The following is a 19,947-nucleotide window of genomic DNA, read 5'->3' on the forward strand; positions in this document are numbered from 1 at the left end:
CATTGAGAAGGTTTTTTTTTCTGCGATGAATCAGCGTAATATTTTCAGTCTTTTACAGAACTTGTAAGCTGCCATACAAGTCTGCAAGGGATATGAATGTTTGGGATGACGAGTAGGCTACATTCATTCAATTGAAGACTCAGGTCCCAGACCCAATTGAAAGGTTCAAATGCAAAAACATATATTATTATTATTTTTTTTTTATTATTATTTTTAAATTGTGCATTCCAGCTTACATCGATCAAACCGTTTTGGCAGTTTGATTGATGTTACCTGGAATGCATAAAAAGCAACATACTTAAAAATGGGGATTTCTGTTTTTGCAAACATACAATTGACATATGTGTTTCTTTTTAATAAACTGCCTGTACACTTACAAAGTTCTCAATGCTTCGGTTTACATGTAGAGACCCTCATTATGCTACTGTGTAAGTGTGGTGCTATTTTGAGCCTTGTTAGTGGTATAGAAATAGCGATTTCTTTCTACTGTACGTGTGCCCCGAAGGCTAGCGTTAAACACTAATTAGCGGTTTGCAATAAAACTGGTCACATTCGACTAGCATGAAAATAAATCCCAGCGAACGGTCGAACTCGTACAAATGTGTTATTAACCCCTAGGTTCATTTTGCGCCGGAATTGTCCTTTAAGAGGACTTTTATTTTGGTATAAATGCAGCCCATGTTTGGCCGGAAGTTGAACTGATGAATGAATGAAATGAAACGACGTTGAAGTCAGAGCCAGTTGCATAGACCGCCTCAGAGCCACGGGTCAAGCGCTTGTGAAATTCGCATCAGAAGCTAGAGTAAAGTTCTAGTTGACCTCCACTATGGCTACTGACCTTCTCTCGGTGGATTATGAAGTCTTCGGTAAAGTTCAAGGGGTATTTTTTCGAAAGCACACTCAGGTAGTGTATCCTATCCTGTTTAATTGCTATGGTAACCTAAAATCCAGAAAGAGCCTGGTTTGTGATGTGTAGCATAAACGAACCTAAAATCTGTGATGGGTATGATGTCCAAGGGACAAATGTCGCTCAATAAAGAAAAAGGCGTCTGGCTATGGTGTCGCAGCCTGATGTGTAGTCTGCAGTTGATGACATGACAAACTGGCTCAGTTTGCTTATCGTGATTGCTATGCACAGACTCATGTGTGGGCATGTCAACGATAATATTTTGGTGCAAACACATACACAGCCAGTCAAACACATCCTACGTGAGCCTACGTGAACATCACACGCTCAAAACGCCGAAACTCACCCGAACATTCATTTTGGCCCATTGTCATTACCACAACAAGCAAGATGACCTCAGAGGCTCTGCTTCACATCATTTCACTTGTATAGGCTAGCGCTAGTCAATTTCCCCCAAAAAAGGCCATTGACTATGGTCATAGCTGTATAGCTGTCCCAGAAACGAGGTATGCAGCTGCATGTGAAATCGGAACTAGTCTTGGTAGGCTAATGTTCTTTGGAATGTTTTAACCTGGGCTGATCAGCATTTTCTGTACGCATATTAGGCCATTTCCCCAATACCTGTTGTTAATCATATCAGAATATGAATGCAAACCCACAGAATAGCCCATCACGTACCATCAAGTTGCTAGATTGAATGTTGTGGAAAATAACCAACGATAGGACCTAAATTCAGTTTGATATTCACATTTTCTAACTGACTTTGAATCAGGTTCCAGAATATCACAATAGGTTGGAATAAAAGAGTTTGAGGTGTGATGAAAGTAGGCCATGCAATGCTTTGTCCACTTTTCCATTTTCTTCCTGATTTTTTTTATACCTTTTCTATTCAGTAGCTTGGTACAGAAAACAATATTTGTTAATTTACCCGTAGGAAGGCTACAATACCTAGGCCTACTTAGTTGGATGTAGTTATGGTTATGGTTACTTAATCCAATAACCATAAAAAGTGAAAGACCAAAAATGGAGGTCTGAACCGAACCATGGATTTTGGAATTGTTACTGTACATCCCAGGAATGATGAAGGCTGATTATGATTTCTGATTGCAGTGTCAAATAGTAAGTTCTTATGGTGTGTGTTTTTTTTTTTTTACATTTTTGGTTACACTTTACTTGACAGTGTCGACATAAGAGTGACATGACACTGTCATGAACGTGTCATAAACAAGTCATAAACGTTTATGACATAACGCTTCTGTTATTAAGTGACATTCTGTTTTTGTCATAAGTTAGGGTTGGGGTTAGGATTAGGGTTAGGTCACTCTTATGTCGATACTGTCAAGTAAAGTGTTACCACATTTTTCCCAGTGAAAATATCATGGTGAATGTCATCTCATGTGGGAATAACTGGTGGGAAACTGGGGGGAAAGTTTAAGAGAGTTAAACAGAGTCTAACAGAGTTGTCCAGTTGTGTGCTTGTCGTCACTTTGTAGTTCAATTGTAGTCCATGTGGACTTTCATGTCCAACAATTTTAATGTGAACTTGGGAATTTACCATTTCTGTCACTTGAAAGCTTTCACAAGCATCCCAAGCCATACTTTTAAGTAGATACAGTTGTTTATTTAAGATTAATGAGTGTATGTTTTAACCTTTGTGTGCCGTCCATGTTCTTCACTCGTTCCCACTGCACAAGCACATGAACGCTCGCAGTCAGAAAAACATCATCATCACGGGGGCGGTCCCTAATATTCCCAGATGCCATGAACACACCATTACCTCCTGGGGATCAAACCGCTTGTCTAACAGTCCCCCATGGAGTAACACAGACCATACTGGCCACTGGCTTTGAGGTTCCTTCCATGTTGCCAATGGCAAATGCAACTGCATTGAACCATTAGGTCGGGAGCTAATCTGGCAAGTTAAGTGCCCACTACATCTTATGTTCTTTGAAGATGGCAACGTCACGGGTTGTTTTAATTGGTTATATGAGACATCAAATGCACTAAACAAATCCAAAACAGAAATCCTTAGCCATGATGATTACTGTTTATTTTGCTCATGCTAGGTGTTGCCACTTAAAAGATAGCTAATCGATGTGTTAAAAGGGTTAAAATCTTGATTTTTTTCCCCACAGAGGGTGGTCTTTAAAACACCTAAAAGCTCATGTTGTTTTCCGAAAGATAAGACATTCATTTGTTTTTCAGAAAGAGGGACAGCAGTTGGGCCTAGTTGGCTGGGTGCAGAACACGGAGGCTGGCACTGTACAGGGGCAGCTTCAAGGACCAACGGACAAAGTGAAGCAGATGCAGGAATGGTTGAAGACGACAGGAAGCCCTCGATCACGAATTGACAAAGCTGAGTTCAAGAACGAGAAGAAGATTGAAACTTTAGATCACAAAGACTTTAAAGTTGTTAAATGAATAGCCTTCATTACTATCATTATTTATATTTGACATGAATTGGTATCGAAATTAATGTGTGTAAATGTTTTGTGTTGACAATAAACCTCTCTCTAGAGACAACCCTGGAGAGGATGTATCTGCCTTTTTGTGACCGTGTCTTATCACTGGTGGATCTGCCTTATAAATGTGATTTAGAAGGGCAACATCCCTTGTAAAGTCTTTCACTCCTTGCATTGACCAACCTACATTCTGGTAAAGGTCACAGTGATGGTAAGTTCTGTAACAGTCCCCAGTTATAAAACTTAGAGAGCTGTGGTTAATGCGTCTAGTGATTTCCGTGTGGAGGCTATGGGTATAAATAACCTTATTGGAAACTATTATTTGCTTACTCTTTTCTCACACCTTAATCTTCAGTTTTTACCTAGTATGAGTCATAACTGACTTAATTTTCTTTCAAATGAAAGTGAAATCCCAGATTTCTCAGTAGCCAATAAGGTCATTCTTTCTCCATAGAGCTTTACAGGAATGACAAATGTGTCAGGCTTAGATAGTACAATATTGCCCCCTGCTGTTGATTATTGGTAAGTTCATAGGAAAAGTTTGTATCAGTCAGTACGTAGTGGCTTGAGGCTCTCCTCACACCATCAACTTAATAAGTTAGCATAATGTGCCTTTGGGTTGATTGGTAATCACATCATTTCCATTTAATGCATGTTCTAGCTGAAATTCAGTTCATCATATTAATTCGGATGCTATTTTACAGTACATTTAATCAAATTTGCCATCATTTTATTCACTGCTTTAAAATTGTTTCATAACACAGGAACCACATTTAAGGAAGACAAGTATGTAATTATATTGTACACCTTCAATAGTACAGATTTGTTTTTTACACCAGACTACACTTTGTGGAACATCTAGACCTGAGAAAAGACCATTTTGACAACTTTGAAATCTTGTGGTTCTCATAGAACATATTTGCAGGGGATACATTTAGCAAAGGACAAGTGATGCTTATGACTTTGATCACAAAGATGTACTGAAGAGGAAAATATTCTACAATGGTTACACAAAAATATGAGGAGAGGTATGCCATAGGACAACTACACATACTAACAATTATAATCACAATTGCATAGATGCACTTTATGCTTTGGATTGGTCACAATAAAAGGCCACTCTAAAATGTTTTTTCACTCAGCACAATGACACTGATGTCACAAGGTTGAAGGAGCGTGCAACTGGCATACTGAAAACAGGAATGTCCACCAGAGCTGTTCAACTACAGAAGATGTAAGCCTTTTAATAAGCCTTTTCTTATACTTTTTTTTTTTTAAGTACATTTTTTTGGGCTTTTATGCCTTTAATGCAACAGGATAGTGGAGAGTGACAGGAAGTAAGTAGGAGAGAGAGTCGGGGTGGGATCCGGAAAGGACCACAGGGCGGGAATCGAACCCGGGTCGCCGGCGTACGGTGCAGGTTCCCCAGCCAGTTGCGCCACGGCTGGGGCCATTTTCTTATACTTTTAACTTAGATATTTTGCTTCAATGGGAGTGAAAATGAATGTGTTGCATTTATATTTTAGTTGAGAAACTAGATGTATACACCACAAATGCAGATGATTTGTACTGCACTTTGTTCTGATTTTGGAGCAATATGAAATAATACTAAAAAAAAAAAACCAGAGATTTGGCTATTATTATTATTATTATTATTATATTTTTTGATGTTGTATTGTCTGTTTTATCACAGCAATTTGTTTGTGGTGAGCTATCCCTGAAGAATTGACAGACACAGATTTGAGGTTTAAGTGCAACTCCTTCCTGTGCTATACAGCGCATGACCCACTTTACCAAGAGAGCCCCAGTGCCTCATACACTGCACAATTCCAGAGGTGTTCAAGAACTCAGAGAACAAGATGAAGCAGGCAGGTCTTGATCTTGTGTAACTGCATTGAGTAGACAGCACAGTTCTGCTTGAACTAGCAACCAGGGCTTGATCTTGCAACCTCGGGGTCTCCAAGCTGGGCCTGATAGCAAGAAGGACATAAAATTGATGGGTACTAGCATCTGTCGCTAGCATATATATTAAGGTGTCTGTGGTCTAGTGTATATTACATTTGGATATGATACAGACACTGACAGTGGACATATACAATAACAGAGTGCAATTTTGAGACCTTGGAATGAATATAATAGCCCCTTATAATGAAATAATAAGTTACACATGCTCTACTGGACATCAAAGGGAAGGCATAATTATCATTCCAGATCATAGGTGCCGAGTTGAATTTGACATTACTTACTATGAACTATTAACTATAACACACATACAGCATTATGGGGTGATCACTCATGCACGGATGTCAGATGTTCTGCCCTTTCACATTAAATTATTAAGGCTGTCAGTGCATTGTGGATATTTTTCCTTGACAAAAGCACACATCAGTTTATTTCATAAAGACATGAGTATCTTTGAGATATAAAACTTTTGAATAATATATAACCCCTGCCAAACATTATGGAATCACCAGTCTTGGAGAATATATTAATTCAGCTGTTTTACTTTTTAGAAAAAAGACAAATCACAGATGTGCCTCTAAAATGTTTTTCTCTAACAGATGAAGATTCTGACTTTGTGAACCATAGCTCCAAAAAATCAGGCAATTTATTTTTTAGATAATGTAGAGGGGTAAATATGGAATCCCTCAATCCTGAAGGAGAAAATATGGAATCACAAACCTAAAACATCATAATTGGTAGGCCTACTTTGTTGGACTTCTTCTGACTTTACCACTTGAATTCTATGAGGCATAGACTTCACTAATGCAGAACAGTATTCTTCATCAATCAGGTTTCAACTTTGTCAAACAGCAGTTGACAGATCAGCTTTAAAGGATGGTGTTTTTCTTCATCTTGCACTATACATTCTTAATGGGATTGAGATCCAGACTGTTTGCTGGCCGTGTCATTGACTTGATATGTCTTTCCTGAAGAAAAGTTTTAAAATTTTTTGCTCTATGGCAAGAAACATTATCATCCTGGAAAATGACTTCCTCATCACAAAAATTCCTTTGATGCAATGACAAAAAAGTCCAATATTTGAATGTAGGCTACACTAGTGCATTTACTGTAGGTATATGACTGCCATCTCCCCTGGTCCTTTTGCTGACATGCAACCCCATATCATCAGTGACATGGAAACTGTCCTTTTTTCTTCAGGCAGTCATCTTTATATTTGCCATTTGACAAAGTCGGAATCTGATTGATTAAGAATATCTATCATCTAGTGAAATCTATGCCCAGAGCAATCAAGCCAAAAAAAGCCAAAGAAGGTGCAAAATATGTTTTAGGTTTGTGAGTCCATATTTTTCCTCAAGATTGACTGATTCCATATTTTTCCCCTCTACATGATCTGCAAAATAAATAGCCCAAATTTACCACAATTGTTGGTCGTTTTTTTTAGCTAGTTTTCACATAATTAGAATATTCAGAAAATAAATGTGAGGCACATCTGTGGTTTGTCTTTTTTCTAAAAAAAAAAAAAAACAGCTGAATGAATATCTTCCAAGAGTGGTGACTCCATTTGCCAGGGGTTGTACATGTATCAGTTTCAGTTTCATGTACAGCCAGACATGAAGTATTAAACCCAAATGCCTGGGCCTGGAGGATTTATTTATTTATTATTATTATCGGGCCTACCTCTGGTAAGGAAATTACTGTTGAATGAATATAATTAATATTTACATGGTATAGCAAGACATTGTGTATAAGGTATTTAAAATCAATGTGGTCAAAGAAGTACAAAACATGCTGTCAATACTAAGTGTCAAACATACAAAACATGGTCCTATAGTGACAGTCTAACATTTTTAAAGCATAAACAGAGCTATCTCCTTTACCCATACCATCCAAGTTGGGTGGGAATGGATGGGAGTCCAACCTCCTGCATGTCTTTGTTGCATGCTGATATTAATATTTCATGAGAAGAATTTAAAGGCTATTCTTATCTATCATTTACTGTAGTTGTAAACTAGCAGGAGTGCAACACAACCTAACCTGAGCATTGTTTAATTTGGAGGAAAAAAAAAACATAGGTATAAACCCATGCTGCAGTAGTTTTGCTCACAGCAGCCAAGTGTCAGGTCGGATCGACCTCCACGCATAAATTTATGAATGAACGTGTTACACGTGCCATAGGCCTATTTCCTTCTCATGGGGGGTTTCATCATGGAACATATTCTTGTTTTTTTTAAACTCTCTTCTCAGTTCCTTCTTCTAGTGATGAATAGCTAAATCTAAATATAGAAAATACGTATATTTTTGTCGAAGAGGGATAAACGCTTTGTTTTAAAATATTGCGCGGCTCCCATTTGCTCAAATGGTACAACCTCAGTTCATTCATAAAATTCTGACAGACTATAAATAGGAGGAGCTAGCACAGTGGTCTATCAGTTACCAGGTATACGAACCTGGAGGAGAAAACACACATCTGGAAAGGATTAAAAAAGAACTGCGAAGTAGCATAGGCTGTTGTTTTTGTTTGTTTTCCGCCTGGCTGTGGAATTAAAGGAGGAAAATGTTCTCGAGCAACGCGAATACCGACTCTGATTCCTTGTCACGCTGCAGCTCAGCCTCTCCAGCTGGGGAAACCCTCGCCTACTACCCACAGTCGCAAGCGGACGCTTTATTGTCCACCTCATCTGCCTCTCCGACAGAGACCACCCAGGTAGAACTCAACAGTCATCAGAAGATAAAGGGAAATTAGCTATATCGATGGTACATTTTATTCGATCCTATGTAGGAGCTTGGGTTCGAAGAACACAAAAGCTATTGATTTGATGTGGGCTTAGGCTTAGCTGTATTATGGCTGTCACTTGATGAAGAAGCGAGTACTTGTTTACAAATGTGACATTTTGCACAATAATAGCTGACAGCTGTTGATCATCCAGACAATATGGCCAGAATCGATTTGGCTATGATAACACTGACTAATAGTGCCTTAGCTGTATTCTAGTCATCCTCTTGATGGTTCTGCACAGGGGTGAATTAATTAGGAATTATAAATATGCTTTAATTTTCCATAATAGGAATGTTTGATGGATCTATCAAATGACCACCATGCATGTTAATCTAACATTGGGAGTGCCTATACAGTGGTTCATTGAGAAAAATCAACCCATTGAGGAGACTCCACAGCAGCCTTGCGTCAGTGTTGACGTCAGCAACAATGAAAAGTCGAATATTGATCTGGTGGAGTCTATTTTTGGACGTCTAAATATATTTTAACCAATTATTGCATGGATTATATAACATAATATGCTATGCTAAAGGATCCTTAAGTAGGCGATGTGTCAGTATTTTGAATTGTAGGCCAGGCTATATATAGGCAACGCGAAAGAGTGAATGGATTTTTTTATTTAGATTTTTATTTCTGAGGCGAACTAATCTTACAATAGGTTGCATACAAAAATAAATTGTGCAACGATGTTTGTTAATATCTTTATTTGTATTGCTTGGCAGATGGACGTGTCTGAGGTTCCGTTTGCTCCCACGGTAACGGCGATCTCAACTACCCCAGATTTGCAGTGGATGGTCCAGCCGACCATCATCACGTCTGTCTCGCCATCTCTGGGCAGAGCGCAGACCAATGAAACGCAGAACTCCGTCTCTGCGACCCCCAAAGCTGGCAGTAACAAGGGCAAACATTCCTCCAGGAAGGGGAAAAACGAACTGGTATGTTGACGCGCTTTCTCTGCGGTGCATGTGCGCAATAATATTGTACCTCTCTGTAGCAGCGAATCCAGATAGATCTCGCCGTATTGGAAACAATGCAGCAATGGGTAGCTACAGTAGGCTATGTAACATATAGGTAGCCTATCACGAATCAGGAGTCATGCGTAGTCTGTGTGCCTGGTCGATGGGTTTACTTTACACGGGAACAAGCAGAGAGGGAGAAAAAAAACATGCACCACCTTTCATAGGAAACTGAGGCCAAGGAGGAATGAGACCTTAGTGACAGTTTTCTGTTCCCTGATATTACTTTTTGCAGCTGTCTCCAGAGGAAGAGGAGAAGATGAGGATAAGGAGAGAGAGAAATAAGATGGCTGCAGCAAAATGTCGCAATAGAAGAAGGGAACTTACTGATACCTTGCAAGCTGTAAGTAAACCCAGCCTACCTGTACATATACATTTGCTTGAGAAGTATCATGTGATTCTAAATACTGGAGTACACAAAAGCCACTGCTCCTCCAAAATGCTCATTATTGATAATTCTGATTTCTTTCAGGAGACAGACAAGCTTGAGGAGGACAAAGCCACATTGCAGGCAGAAATCAACAGTTTGCTGAAGGAAAAGAAGAGGCTCGAATATGTCCTCGCAACACACAGACCCACCTGTCAGATGCTTACAGATCTGGACGGTGTGCTCCAGGAATCTACCCCATCTCCCCAGAACCCCTCAAGCCCTGACACCTTGGGCAAGCTACTGTCCGAGGAAGGCCCCCAGGAAGCGCCTGTACTGCAGGAGCTGGAGGACCCTATCGTGCCCTATTCGGCCATCTCAGGGAACTCTAACATCTTACTGTGTGCCACGGCAGAGGACAGTGACCTCTGTGACCTTGAGCCTAGCTTGGACATCAGGGAAGAGCTGCTGGACAATCTGCTGGTCGGTGCTGAGGAACGTATGCACGTCGAGACGGCTCGCTCAGTACCTGACATCGACCTGAGTGGTCCACTGGGCCTGGCCGATTGGGAGACACTCTACAAGTCAGTGGCCAGTGATCTGGAGCAGCCTCTTAGCACACCAGTGGTGAGCATGTCGACACCAACCTGCAGCAGCTATTTATCGGTCTTCACATTCTCTTGTCCTGAACAGGACTCAGTCCCCGATGGGGCTGAGTTTTGTAAAAGCGATTCCAGAGTGGATATCCTCAACTCTCCTACCCTTTTGGCTCTATGAGTGAAATTGTGACAAGATAACAGAGAACTGACTGGATGACTGATTGGAGATCACTAGACTAAATGTCATGTTGTGCTGTCCAGATTTTGAATTGATGTGCTGTTGGTGTAAAGCCACTGGTTGAATGGCTGCATCAAAGAACATGTTAAGTGTGAAAGAACTTGTATTAACCCTCTTCCAGGTAGCTAATGTAGCTAAAAGCATGGCTATTCATTTTATGGATGGGTATGAACCATGGTCTGGTTTGAAAAGCATGCAGAGATGCTATATATAATATCAGAGTTTGTTTCCTCTATGTTTATTCTTGTTCTGGGTTTACTGTATTGTGGAATGGACTGAGTGGATTTGTGTTTTTGATGGCAATTGTATATTAATAACTCTGAATGTTGTGCTTATGTACATATCCTTCATGGGTCATACCTCGGTGTCATCATTCAGACTGTGTTTTGATTCATTTGTTAAAAAATGTTTAGAGTTTTCCATGAAAACATCCAGTGCTATATCTATTGAGATGTACTCTACTATAATTTATTTTTCTACCATTTGAATTTTGACTTGTTCGTCAAAAAAGTGAAATGAGCATTGATTGCTTATGAATAAATATTCACATCAAATTCTTGGTTGATATCTGTTTTTGGTGCTCTCTATAGACTAGGTCTATGCAGAGATGCATGCTGCATTTTTATTTGCTAGATTGATAATCATGTAGACCAGTGTTTCTTAACGGAACCGTTCTGGGTGGGTTGCGGAGCTTGTGGGTTAAAAAAAAAGCCATTTTAAGTGCTACTTTGTCAGATCTAATATCTGACCTTTATTTTGATAGACTTTATTCGTATCAGTCGTTGCCATGGACATAGACAATGTTAATGTGACAGGTCATGTTAGACATCAGTTTTGTGGTATACGCAAGTAGGCTACGACCCTGAATATTTGAAGTAGGATATGGATTCACTTAAATTGGGGACAAAATGGGACCGAAACCCCAGTGTGTGGTGTGCAGTGAATGGCTGGCACATGAGAGCATGAAACCATCAAAACTAAAATGGCCCATGGAAACTAAGACAAACCTGTCGAGTACTTTGAAAGGTGACATCAGGAGTTGAAGACTTCACAAATGTAATGCCAAACATCAGCATGTTACAAACAAGTAGGCCTACAGGCACTGTGCGTGTCTCACCATGTAGCTCACTGTATCCGTTGGCTTGATCACTAAAAAATATATGGGTCGCAACTAAATGAACATGGGAAATTGTGGGTCCCAAAGCCAGACCAGTTAAGAACCACTGATGTAGACTATTCTGTTTGACACCAAACCATGTCAGAGAAAATTTTAATGCACGCTCAGATGTGTCTGGCCCAGGGCCTAGGCTATGCCTGGCAGGCTAATATAAAAGGGAGAGTACGCCCTATGTATGTTTAAATAATTAATTTCTCTCCGATCCAGGAGGATTTAGTTCAGCATTTCTTAGGTCTGAAAACACATTTCTAATTATTACAGTAGGACTACAGGTCTGCAGGAGTTTTAACAACTAATTTCCACATCCACAAATGCTACAGGCCTAATTCTTCTCCAAAATGTTACACATAAGGAACAGAAAAGCCATGTGGTCTAAGGGGAAAATAGGAATGCCAAGGGGTCTTTTCAGCAGAAAAGCTTCAATGATGTGTTTGTTTTCTGGTTTCCAAGGGGAGGAGCGAGCGGTTCTTCCTTCACTTCACTGGCCCTTTGGTTTTGTCATGTTGCGTCTGTCCATCCCTGCGTTCGTCTGGCTGGCACAGCAACTGACTTCCGCATTCCCAAATCTTCAAAATAGGGATCGGTAAAGAAACGGGCTGATGCAACGATATCCACTTTTTAAAATATACTCTAGACCATCTTCTGATCCCAAAAAAGGACATTTGCTGAACACGGAAACCAACCCAGGTAATCAAAAAAAGTTTTACTAACTTTTAGTGTGGTGGTTAGTGCTAAGCGCCATGCTCACGTTGCAGTTAAACTTGCAACATTAGCCTACTATTTCCTGAAATTTCCAACATGGGTAGGAAAAAATAGCAAATGTTGCGTTTTTCTTAATTCGTTTTTATTCTATTCACAACCGTCTATGTTGCAGTCTATTGCTCTCACGAATCGTTTCACGTTGAACTTGGGATTTTTCGAGAAGAGACAATTGAGAGTCTAGTCACCTTGCTTCTGGTGGTGTTGTTATGTAAGGGTAGACTACATGCCTTTCTGACTATTAACTTCCGCTTCAAGTCATGACACTGGACTGTCACATAGCCTACGCTGTGGAGCAAACGTGAAGGCCTTAAAACCGTATCTACCCGCTGCCCTTCATTATTGTAAACTGAATGACATAAAATGACTTTGGATGTATCAGGCTTACTTTTAGAAACAACACATTTTATAGGGTAATTCAAAATCATTGGATAAATAACTGTTTTTGTAGGCCTATATCTACATCAACATTTGTGCATGCATCTTATTTTACCGTCCTCAGAATTTATTATGCTGAAACATTCAGTTCATTTGTATCAGTTGCATTAGCCATACTGTGTAATTGACATATTCAAATTGAGTTAACCTGTAGACTCTCTACCATTAAAAGTTGTTTCCATCACTGTCACTTACCAAATCCAGTTAAGTCCAGTAAGTCCTTTGAGAATTCCTATTCTGATTTTCCTCAGGATCACATATTGGAGATTATATCAAAATATATAATAAAAATCCTTAGCCACGTGATCAATGAAGTTAAATGTAAACTATTTTTTGTCTTTTTTGAAAGAAAAAAAAAACTGATGCATAACAGTATACAGTATGTACAATGTAAAATAAGTAGTTAAATTGGCCTACGCTACTGTATTTTGGAGAGCTAATTGTTTTCTGAGGTGGTGGTACTCATTGTGAAAAGTTTGAGAACCACTCTATAGATCATATGCAGCATCCTTTATGAATCTCATAGATTACATACTATGAAGACATACGATTTAAACAGACATATTTTACAGGCCTTGGTTTTTGGACCCAACATTCTTATTTTGGCCTGAGGACAAAACCTGAATAATTAACATGATTTAACATATAGTGTGTTTTGATTATCTTGCATTCCCTTCAATGATCTTTTAGATTTTTTGAACAATGTTGCTGGGCAGTATTCCTTAGTATTGTTGTACAGGAACATCCCCATTGATATTGCACATCAATTTTTCTTCTGGAGTACTTTAATAGTCAATTAGGAAATTGTCATTATTATTCAATCAGAACATGGAACTTGGTTGCCCAGCCTGGCTTAAGAGGTCACAGTCAAGACTCTTTTCTACTGTGGTTCCTCGTTGGTGGAAATATTTACCAACTACTCTTTTTTCTAGCGATAGTGTTGGGATCTTCAAAAGTCGCTTGAATGCTTATCCGTTTACCTTATATCTAAGACATGAATTGTTACATAGTTGTGGTTGGTATGTGTTTGTGGTTATTGTTTTATTCTGTTAAATTATATAAATATATAGGGGGTGTTACCTATGCTAACAATAAACAATCAGCTATGTGCCTCCAATTTTTGGTCAAGTTGAATTCATCATTCAGCACGCCAGGGTTGCACAAGAGCAAGAACAAGAATGTTGGTACATCTGGACATCTTATTCTTTATGTTGACATCTTCATTTGTAAGAGAAAGTATGATCATTTAACAGAATGTTACTGTGTGAGGTCCACTATGGCAAAAGTGAAAAAATATATCAGCATTTAAGTAGTTGCCAGCAGACCGTAGACATTTGATGAGATGGTACCTTTAACTCAAATGTTCAAAACATTTACTAATATCTTTATTTGTAAATGGGAGTATTTTGCAACATTCCATAGACATTTCGAGGGGTGTACAAGGGGTGAGGATTGGGGTGACTGAGATGGACATTATTCTTTGTATTGTATCTTGAAGGTGTGTTAAAAGTTCCTTAAATTAAATTTTTCCATGATTTTCATCATCAGAATGAGATAAATAAAACTCTCAAAATAAATGAAATATGAGGTTGCCTCACAGGGCCTTGCTCAAGTGTAATCAGAGCCCCCAGAATGGCATACAGGTCAAAGCCATTAAGTTAGAGACCCATGTCAAAATGGTAGTATTGTGCAATGAGGTTTCATGATGTTCCATTTTGTTTCCAGATTTCTTTGTCTGCTCCTCTTGTTGAGGAGACATTTTTTTGTTTGTATGTTTGTTTGTTTGTGTATTTGTATGAAAGGTATACAAAGGCACACCACAACCTCAAAATAATGGAACACATCCAGTTGTTTTTTAAATGACAGAAATTCATATATTATATTATTTTAGAGAGAGAGAGAGAGAGAGAGAATAACGGTGTTGAGTACTGGACCGCTTACACCGTACATGGATTGAATGCAATGCAATGAATGTACCTAAAACCACAAGTATGCCTTTTGTGGGCCCCTGGTCGATGCCAGTTCACAAGTCTTATTTTTGTGATTAAGACTGAATGAATAATCTCTTTTTCTCCCACCTCTTCCCCCTGTTGTCCAGGGAATAGGCAGTTTCATTTTAGCTTTGTGGAAAAACCCCTCTGAACTACAGTACATTTCTTATTGTATATTTACCAGACCTCTAGATAGATTGAACGAGTCCTTGTTATTCTGTTTAAAACAACATTCTGGTGTAGGAAAGCCTTAAAATGTATCAGCCATAGACAGAGAGTACTGTAGTATAAAGTTAATAAAAGTACATTATTAAGGTGCCAAAGGCCTTTTCAGTCTCTGTATTGATGGTAATTTTGATACCAAAGATGAATAAAGATCCAGTTAGGCAATTGTAGGAAAAACCAGGAACTGAGTTTTATTTACAGTGATGCACATCAGGGGAGAAACCCTAAAGATCCACCAGCTGCTTAAACTAAACAGGAAAATAGTCTGGGGTTACAGTAAGTATCCTTCCAGGCTGGCGATGGCGTTGGTCATCCCATCTTATGTGGAACACACCATGAATCAGATCATGATTGATGCCAACCTGGCAATCTGGAATATTCCTCTGTATCTCTAAACACATAGTCACACACAGGGACAGTACAGGAACAGGAGGAGATAAAAACAGTCATCTTATGTGGAAGAGCACATACAAGTGAAACAGGTAACTTAGTTGAATTCTTTTATCCAACTATAATTCTGAATGTAAGGGCACATATTAAGAAACAGAAATATGGACATCAGGACATAAACTACTGATAAATATAACATTCACAATTCAGTACTCTCAGTATGACAATGTGTTGGTGTTATAGGGGGGAGCATTTGACTGTGGTAATTATATTTTATAGTTTGTTTCACAACAACCAAGTAAAGCCCCATTCACGAACACGGTGACTAGCGACAAGATACCTTGTAATGTAACTGTAATTCAGGGATTACAGGTGAAATAACCAATGGTGACACAAAACGTTGTGCAACAAAGTTAACATACTTTAAACTTTTAAGGCGACAAGAGTATCGCAGTGCATGTGAATGGGGCTTGAGTTTTCTGTGCATCATACTGCCACCCCTAAAAAAAGAGAGCAGTGATTCTGTTTTCATGTTTCACATGTCATCATTTATAAGTGTCTTGTTTGGTCCATTTGTAATGTGAAATCAGGCAGTATGCCATTTAAAGATTACAGGATTGGACATGCTTTGGGAGGCCTTGCATCATCAAAGTCCTTTGTGAATTCCTATTCTGTTTTTCTCAGTATCCCATCTGTAATAGAGTAATAGATCACATCATAGAACCCTTTATGAATCTCTCAACATCATCCATATCTCCATATCACCTAAATACAGCACCCTTTATGAATCTCTCAACATCATCCATATGACCTAAATGCAGCACTCTTTATGAATCTCTCAACATCATCCATATCACCTAAATGTTGCCACATTTAAACGTATCTTCTTTACTACTTAAACCACTCCCCTCTGCTTGCTGATTGGCAGCACAAAAATGGACCAACCTTTATATTCAAATCACATGTTATTTTGTTGAGCAAAAAAAAACTAAAATAATTAACAACTGATTTTTCAATAGATTGTACAGTACCATAGCATGTTTTGATTATCTTGCATTCCCTGGAATGTTTTTTTTTATTTTTTTTTAAGTATTAGGCCTACCCATTTCTGGGATTCACCAATGTCTCAAAGAGAAAATCACAAATGGTCAAAGGCAATCTTGTTTTCACAGTGACTCAACAAATCGTCACACTGTCGTCATTTATAAACAGTATGTAATTGTTCTGGCCTATTTGTAGTGTGAATTTAGGCAGTATGTCATTTAAAGATGAGGGCTGAACAAGACAGGACATGCTCTGGACTGGTCTTGAAGCAGTGGGATCAGAGGTGTTGAAAAATGGCTGTACATGTGGCAACCATTTCTGTATTTATTTATCAGTTTGTTTGTTTGTTTATTAATCCATTAATTATTTTCTCAGCCTTGTGCAGCTTGTTCTGTGGATCTGATCACCTCTTTCCATAGTCTGCATAGCATAGAAACCCTGCCTGACCCATGGCTCGTGAAAGGGGAAGTCGATTACAGAGGGTCTCCCTGATCACTCCTGTTTGATTACATGGCCAGCTTTTATTAAGTGCCCAAATGTCTTTAAATATTCCAGACAAGCTCATAAGGCATATTTAGAAAAAGTTGAGCAAGTAGGCTACGGCTACGCTACATTGTAGATAACTGACTTAAGGAAGTGGATGCTGGCAGCTGGCCTCCAAAGTGTGGCCATCTTGTTTCTATCGCCCTCTAGTGACGAATTACCACACAGGTGCAGGACCTAGCCCATTTCATGAAATATCACTGGGATCATCTATCAAATAGTAATACTGTGGCATAATGGTTTCCTTAAAGTGCATTGTTTTATGAAAAATTTAATAGCAATAGTTTTTTTTTGACTTTTTTACTGTTCAGACATTTATACAGGGTATTGTTTATCTAAAAGTGTCAATATTAAAAGTGTTCTAATTCAGTTTTGAAGGCAATTTACAATAATTAGGGATCAAAGGGCATAATGAACTGAGAGGGTTGCTTGTCAAACTGATACTCAGTCAGCGCAGCAAAAAATATACCACATTCTGTGTCTGATACCTACTTTTGTATGAACAAAAATTAAATTGAACATTTCTTTTTTTGTCCAATTCTGTGTCTCAGCTGTGGTCGTAGGAGGGAGTAACATGATGCCCGGGCCGATCCCTGATCCCTCCGTGGCGGCCGGCTCCTTGCCTGGTCTGGGACTACTAGCAGGCATCTCTGCCACAACACTGACCGATCAGCTCAAGTATGCTGACCTTTGCAGTCTGGGTGCCATGCTGTCTCCACTGCATCTGCTGGGCAAGAGGTCCAAAAGAGTCTTGCCCATGAAGACTGAGGTAAGGACCACAAAGCAGTTGGCAGAACACCTCAGTATTACGCAGCTAGTGAAGTCACTACTACCAGAGACTGTTGAGAAAGCAAAACCTTCTAGTTTTTGAGTTCTAAAGGATCTTTGCTACTACTTTGAAGCAGAATACGTAATTAGCTTTGCGGCTCATTGGTAGCATTTTGTCTATATAACTGGTTGGAATATACTTCAATATATTGAATATATTGACTTTTGTATTTTTTTTCCCAAAACACCTCTTAAAAAGGTCTCTATGCATTATCTGAAAATGTTGTTGTATCAATCCCTATATTTGATATCAGACGTCAAATGAGCTTTGATATCCATTGATGTCAACAGCCTTATGTATTGTTTATGTATTGTTTACTCTTGGTGTTGCTCAGAGAGACGAGGAGGAGGAGAGGAGGAAAAGGAGAAGGGAGAAGAACAAAGTAGCAGCAGCGCGATGTCGAAACAAAAAGAAAGAGAGAACAGAATATCTACAAAAGGTGCGGTACTATCAAAAGACCACCATCATTTTCTGATGCCTTGTCTTGCTTCTGATCAAAGAGCACACCATGCTGATTTATATACTCCCTGATATATTCAAATACATTACTACAGTAGAGTCTGTGTGCCCCTCCTGGATGCACTGTAAAATCAGTAGTATGTCTTAGCAGCAGCCATATTTAAAGTACCAGCAGGTATTATTGTGTACCAAAGTAGTCAAATGACAATGATTACAACTGTGCCAACAGTGACTACAACATTGACTACAACAGCATATCCACCTAGAGTCATTTACAGATGAAAGATAAGAATGCGTACATGTATGTGTACATCGATTTCACCAGGCTTTTGGCATGTAATATCGATTCATTGTTTTTGTCCTTTTCCTTGGCTGTCACAGGAATCAGAAAGGCTAGAGATGATGAATTCTGACCTCAAGGCCCAGATTGAAGAGCTGAAGCACGAGCGTCAGCAATTGATCCTAATGCTTAACCGACACCGGCCCACCTGCATTGTGCGGCGAGACAGTGTGGAGACCCCAAACAGTGAGGCCAACCCCCTCTTGGAGCAGCTGCAGGCCGAGGCCAAGTTATGAGCTTGGTAGTGTCCTGTGCCATCACTGTGGTTCATGTTTACTGCAAAAGCCTCAGAAGGCCTAGCTAGCTAGCCAGCAAAGCCAGCTAGAAGCACTTAGCTCAACCCTCTGGAGCGCTGCACAGAGGCCTGGAGGAGCACTCCTGCCTGCAAGCGTGGAGGTTGAGCCCTTGATGAGAAAATGAGAAACAGAAAGATGGGGCCCAATGTAATTGGGCTTTGTTACTGATGCCAAGACTCTTTCATTACCCTTGTTGTCGTTTACACCTTTGCATTTCTCACAACATCCAGCAGGTTGATACAAGCCTCAACATTACTCCAGGTCTTGGGTTATTTTGATGTGTTTTCATTGGGTATGCTCATACAGAATGCATTCAAATATGATTGTGGTATTGATTTAGATCTGTTCTTGGCCGTAGTTTCAGTTTTTTTTATATATATATATATATATTTTTCTGACGCAGGCGTCATTTATGCATATATGAAGTTTACATCTTTGTTACCTACAATTATATACGCTCTTTTTATACTACATGTACATGTATATTAAATTTACCATGTGCTATCACTAGATGTGATCCATTTTGTATTACTGTCTCAAATGTTTATACAGTATTTTTTCATAGCTTTGGGACAAGCTCAATATGTATCTTGCGCAATGTTGACAACTGTTAAAGATATTTCACAAGAATTGACTGCATGTTTGGATGACTCCTTTTAGACTTAATACCTCTGCATTTCAGTCTAATTAATTTTTGTTTGCTGTGAAAAATTGCCATACAAGTTGTCTATATACAATAACTTTTCTATATAAAATGTATTTAGATAACATTTATTTTGCAGATAATTAAAAAATATTTTCCAATAGCATCTCACATCTCATTTACGTATTTTATTCTGATTTGGCAATATTATCAGGTCTAATGACAATCTGAATTGGGACTGAACACAACAGTTTAAATCAGTTATTTAAAGCTGAATTTAAAGTGGCATTTTTATCTACAGGTTCAATTTGACTTCAATTTGACTAACGAAATACACAGTGGATGGTTCACACCAGCCCAGTACTAGGAAGATCCTGAATAATTTCAAATTACTTAAAAAACACAATACATTCAAAAGTCATCAAATCACTGGTGGCCAAAAAGTAGCAAAAGGCCACAAAATTGTGTTCTTTAATGATCTGG

The 19,947-nt window shown here is 38.9% G+C and overlaps 2 protein-coding genes across 4 annotated transcripts; both read left to right on the top strand.

Moving 5' to 3' along the window:
• The first annotated feature begins 678 nt into the window (after nucleotides 1-678).
• Nucleotides 679-10,785, top strand: fosaa (v-fos FBJ murine osteosarcoma viral oncogene homolog Aa). 3 transcript variants are annotated; one of them, XM_076299426.1, is made up of 7 exons: nucleotides 3,335-3,580; nucleotides 4,134-4,155; nucleotides 4,282-4,397; nucleotides 4,512-4,603; nucleotides 8,833-9,045; nucleotides 9,362-9,469; nucleotides 9,599-10,785. In XM_076299426.1, the coding sequence occupies exons 5-7, from the start codon at nucleotides 8,833-8,835 to the stop codon at nucleotides 10,268-10,270; spliced, it is 993 nt and encodes a 330-aa protein (XP_076155541.1). In that variant the 5' UTR covers nucleotides 3,335-3,580; nucleotides 4,134-4,155; nucleotides 4,282-4,397; nucleotides 4,512-4,603; the 3' UTR covers nucleotides 10,271-10,785. The 3 variants fall into 3 exon arrangements, 2 of the variants coding, with proteins under 2 accessions (XP_076155541.1, XP_076155542.1); XM_076299427.1 differs by lacking the exon at nucleotides 4,134-4,155; XR_012990304.1 differs by lacking the exons at nucleotides 8,833-9,045; nucleotides 9,362-9,469; nucleotides 9,599-10,785 and adding an exon at nucleotides 679-904 and having other exon boundaries at nucleotides 3,113-3,580; nucleotides 4,512-4,598.
• A 1,231-nt stretch (nucleotides 10,786-12,016) lies between these two features.
• On the top strand, nucleotides 12,017-19,451 carry LOC143138937 (jun dimerization protein 2-like). The gene is made up of 4 exons (XM_076299428.1): nucleotides 12,017-12,194; nucleotides 17,449-17,666; nucleotides 18,061-18,165; nucleotides 18,567-19,451. Exons 1-4 carry the CDS (start codon nucleotides 12,107-12,109, stop codon nucleotides 18,759-18,761), a joined length of 606 nt encoding a protein of 201 aa, XP_076155543.1. The 5' UTR covers nucleotides 12,017-12,106; the 3' UTR covers nucleotides 18,762-19,451.
• The last annotated feature ends 496 nt before the right edge of the window (nucleotides 19,452-19,947 follow it).

The sequence above is a fragment of the Alosa pseudoharengus genome, unplaced genomic scaffold (assembly GCF_046254945.1).
Source record: "Alosa pseudoharengus isolate Yale_2024_CS ecotype anadromous, Long Island Sound unplaced genomic scaffold, YU_APseudo_1.1 YU_APseudo_1.1_scf_22, whole genome shotgun sequence".
Lineage (NCBI taxonomy): Eukaryota > Metazoa > Chordata > Actinopteri > Clupeiformes > Clupeidae > Alosa > Alosa pseudoharengus.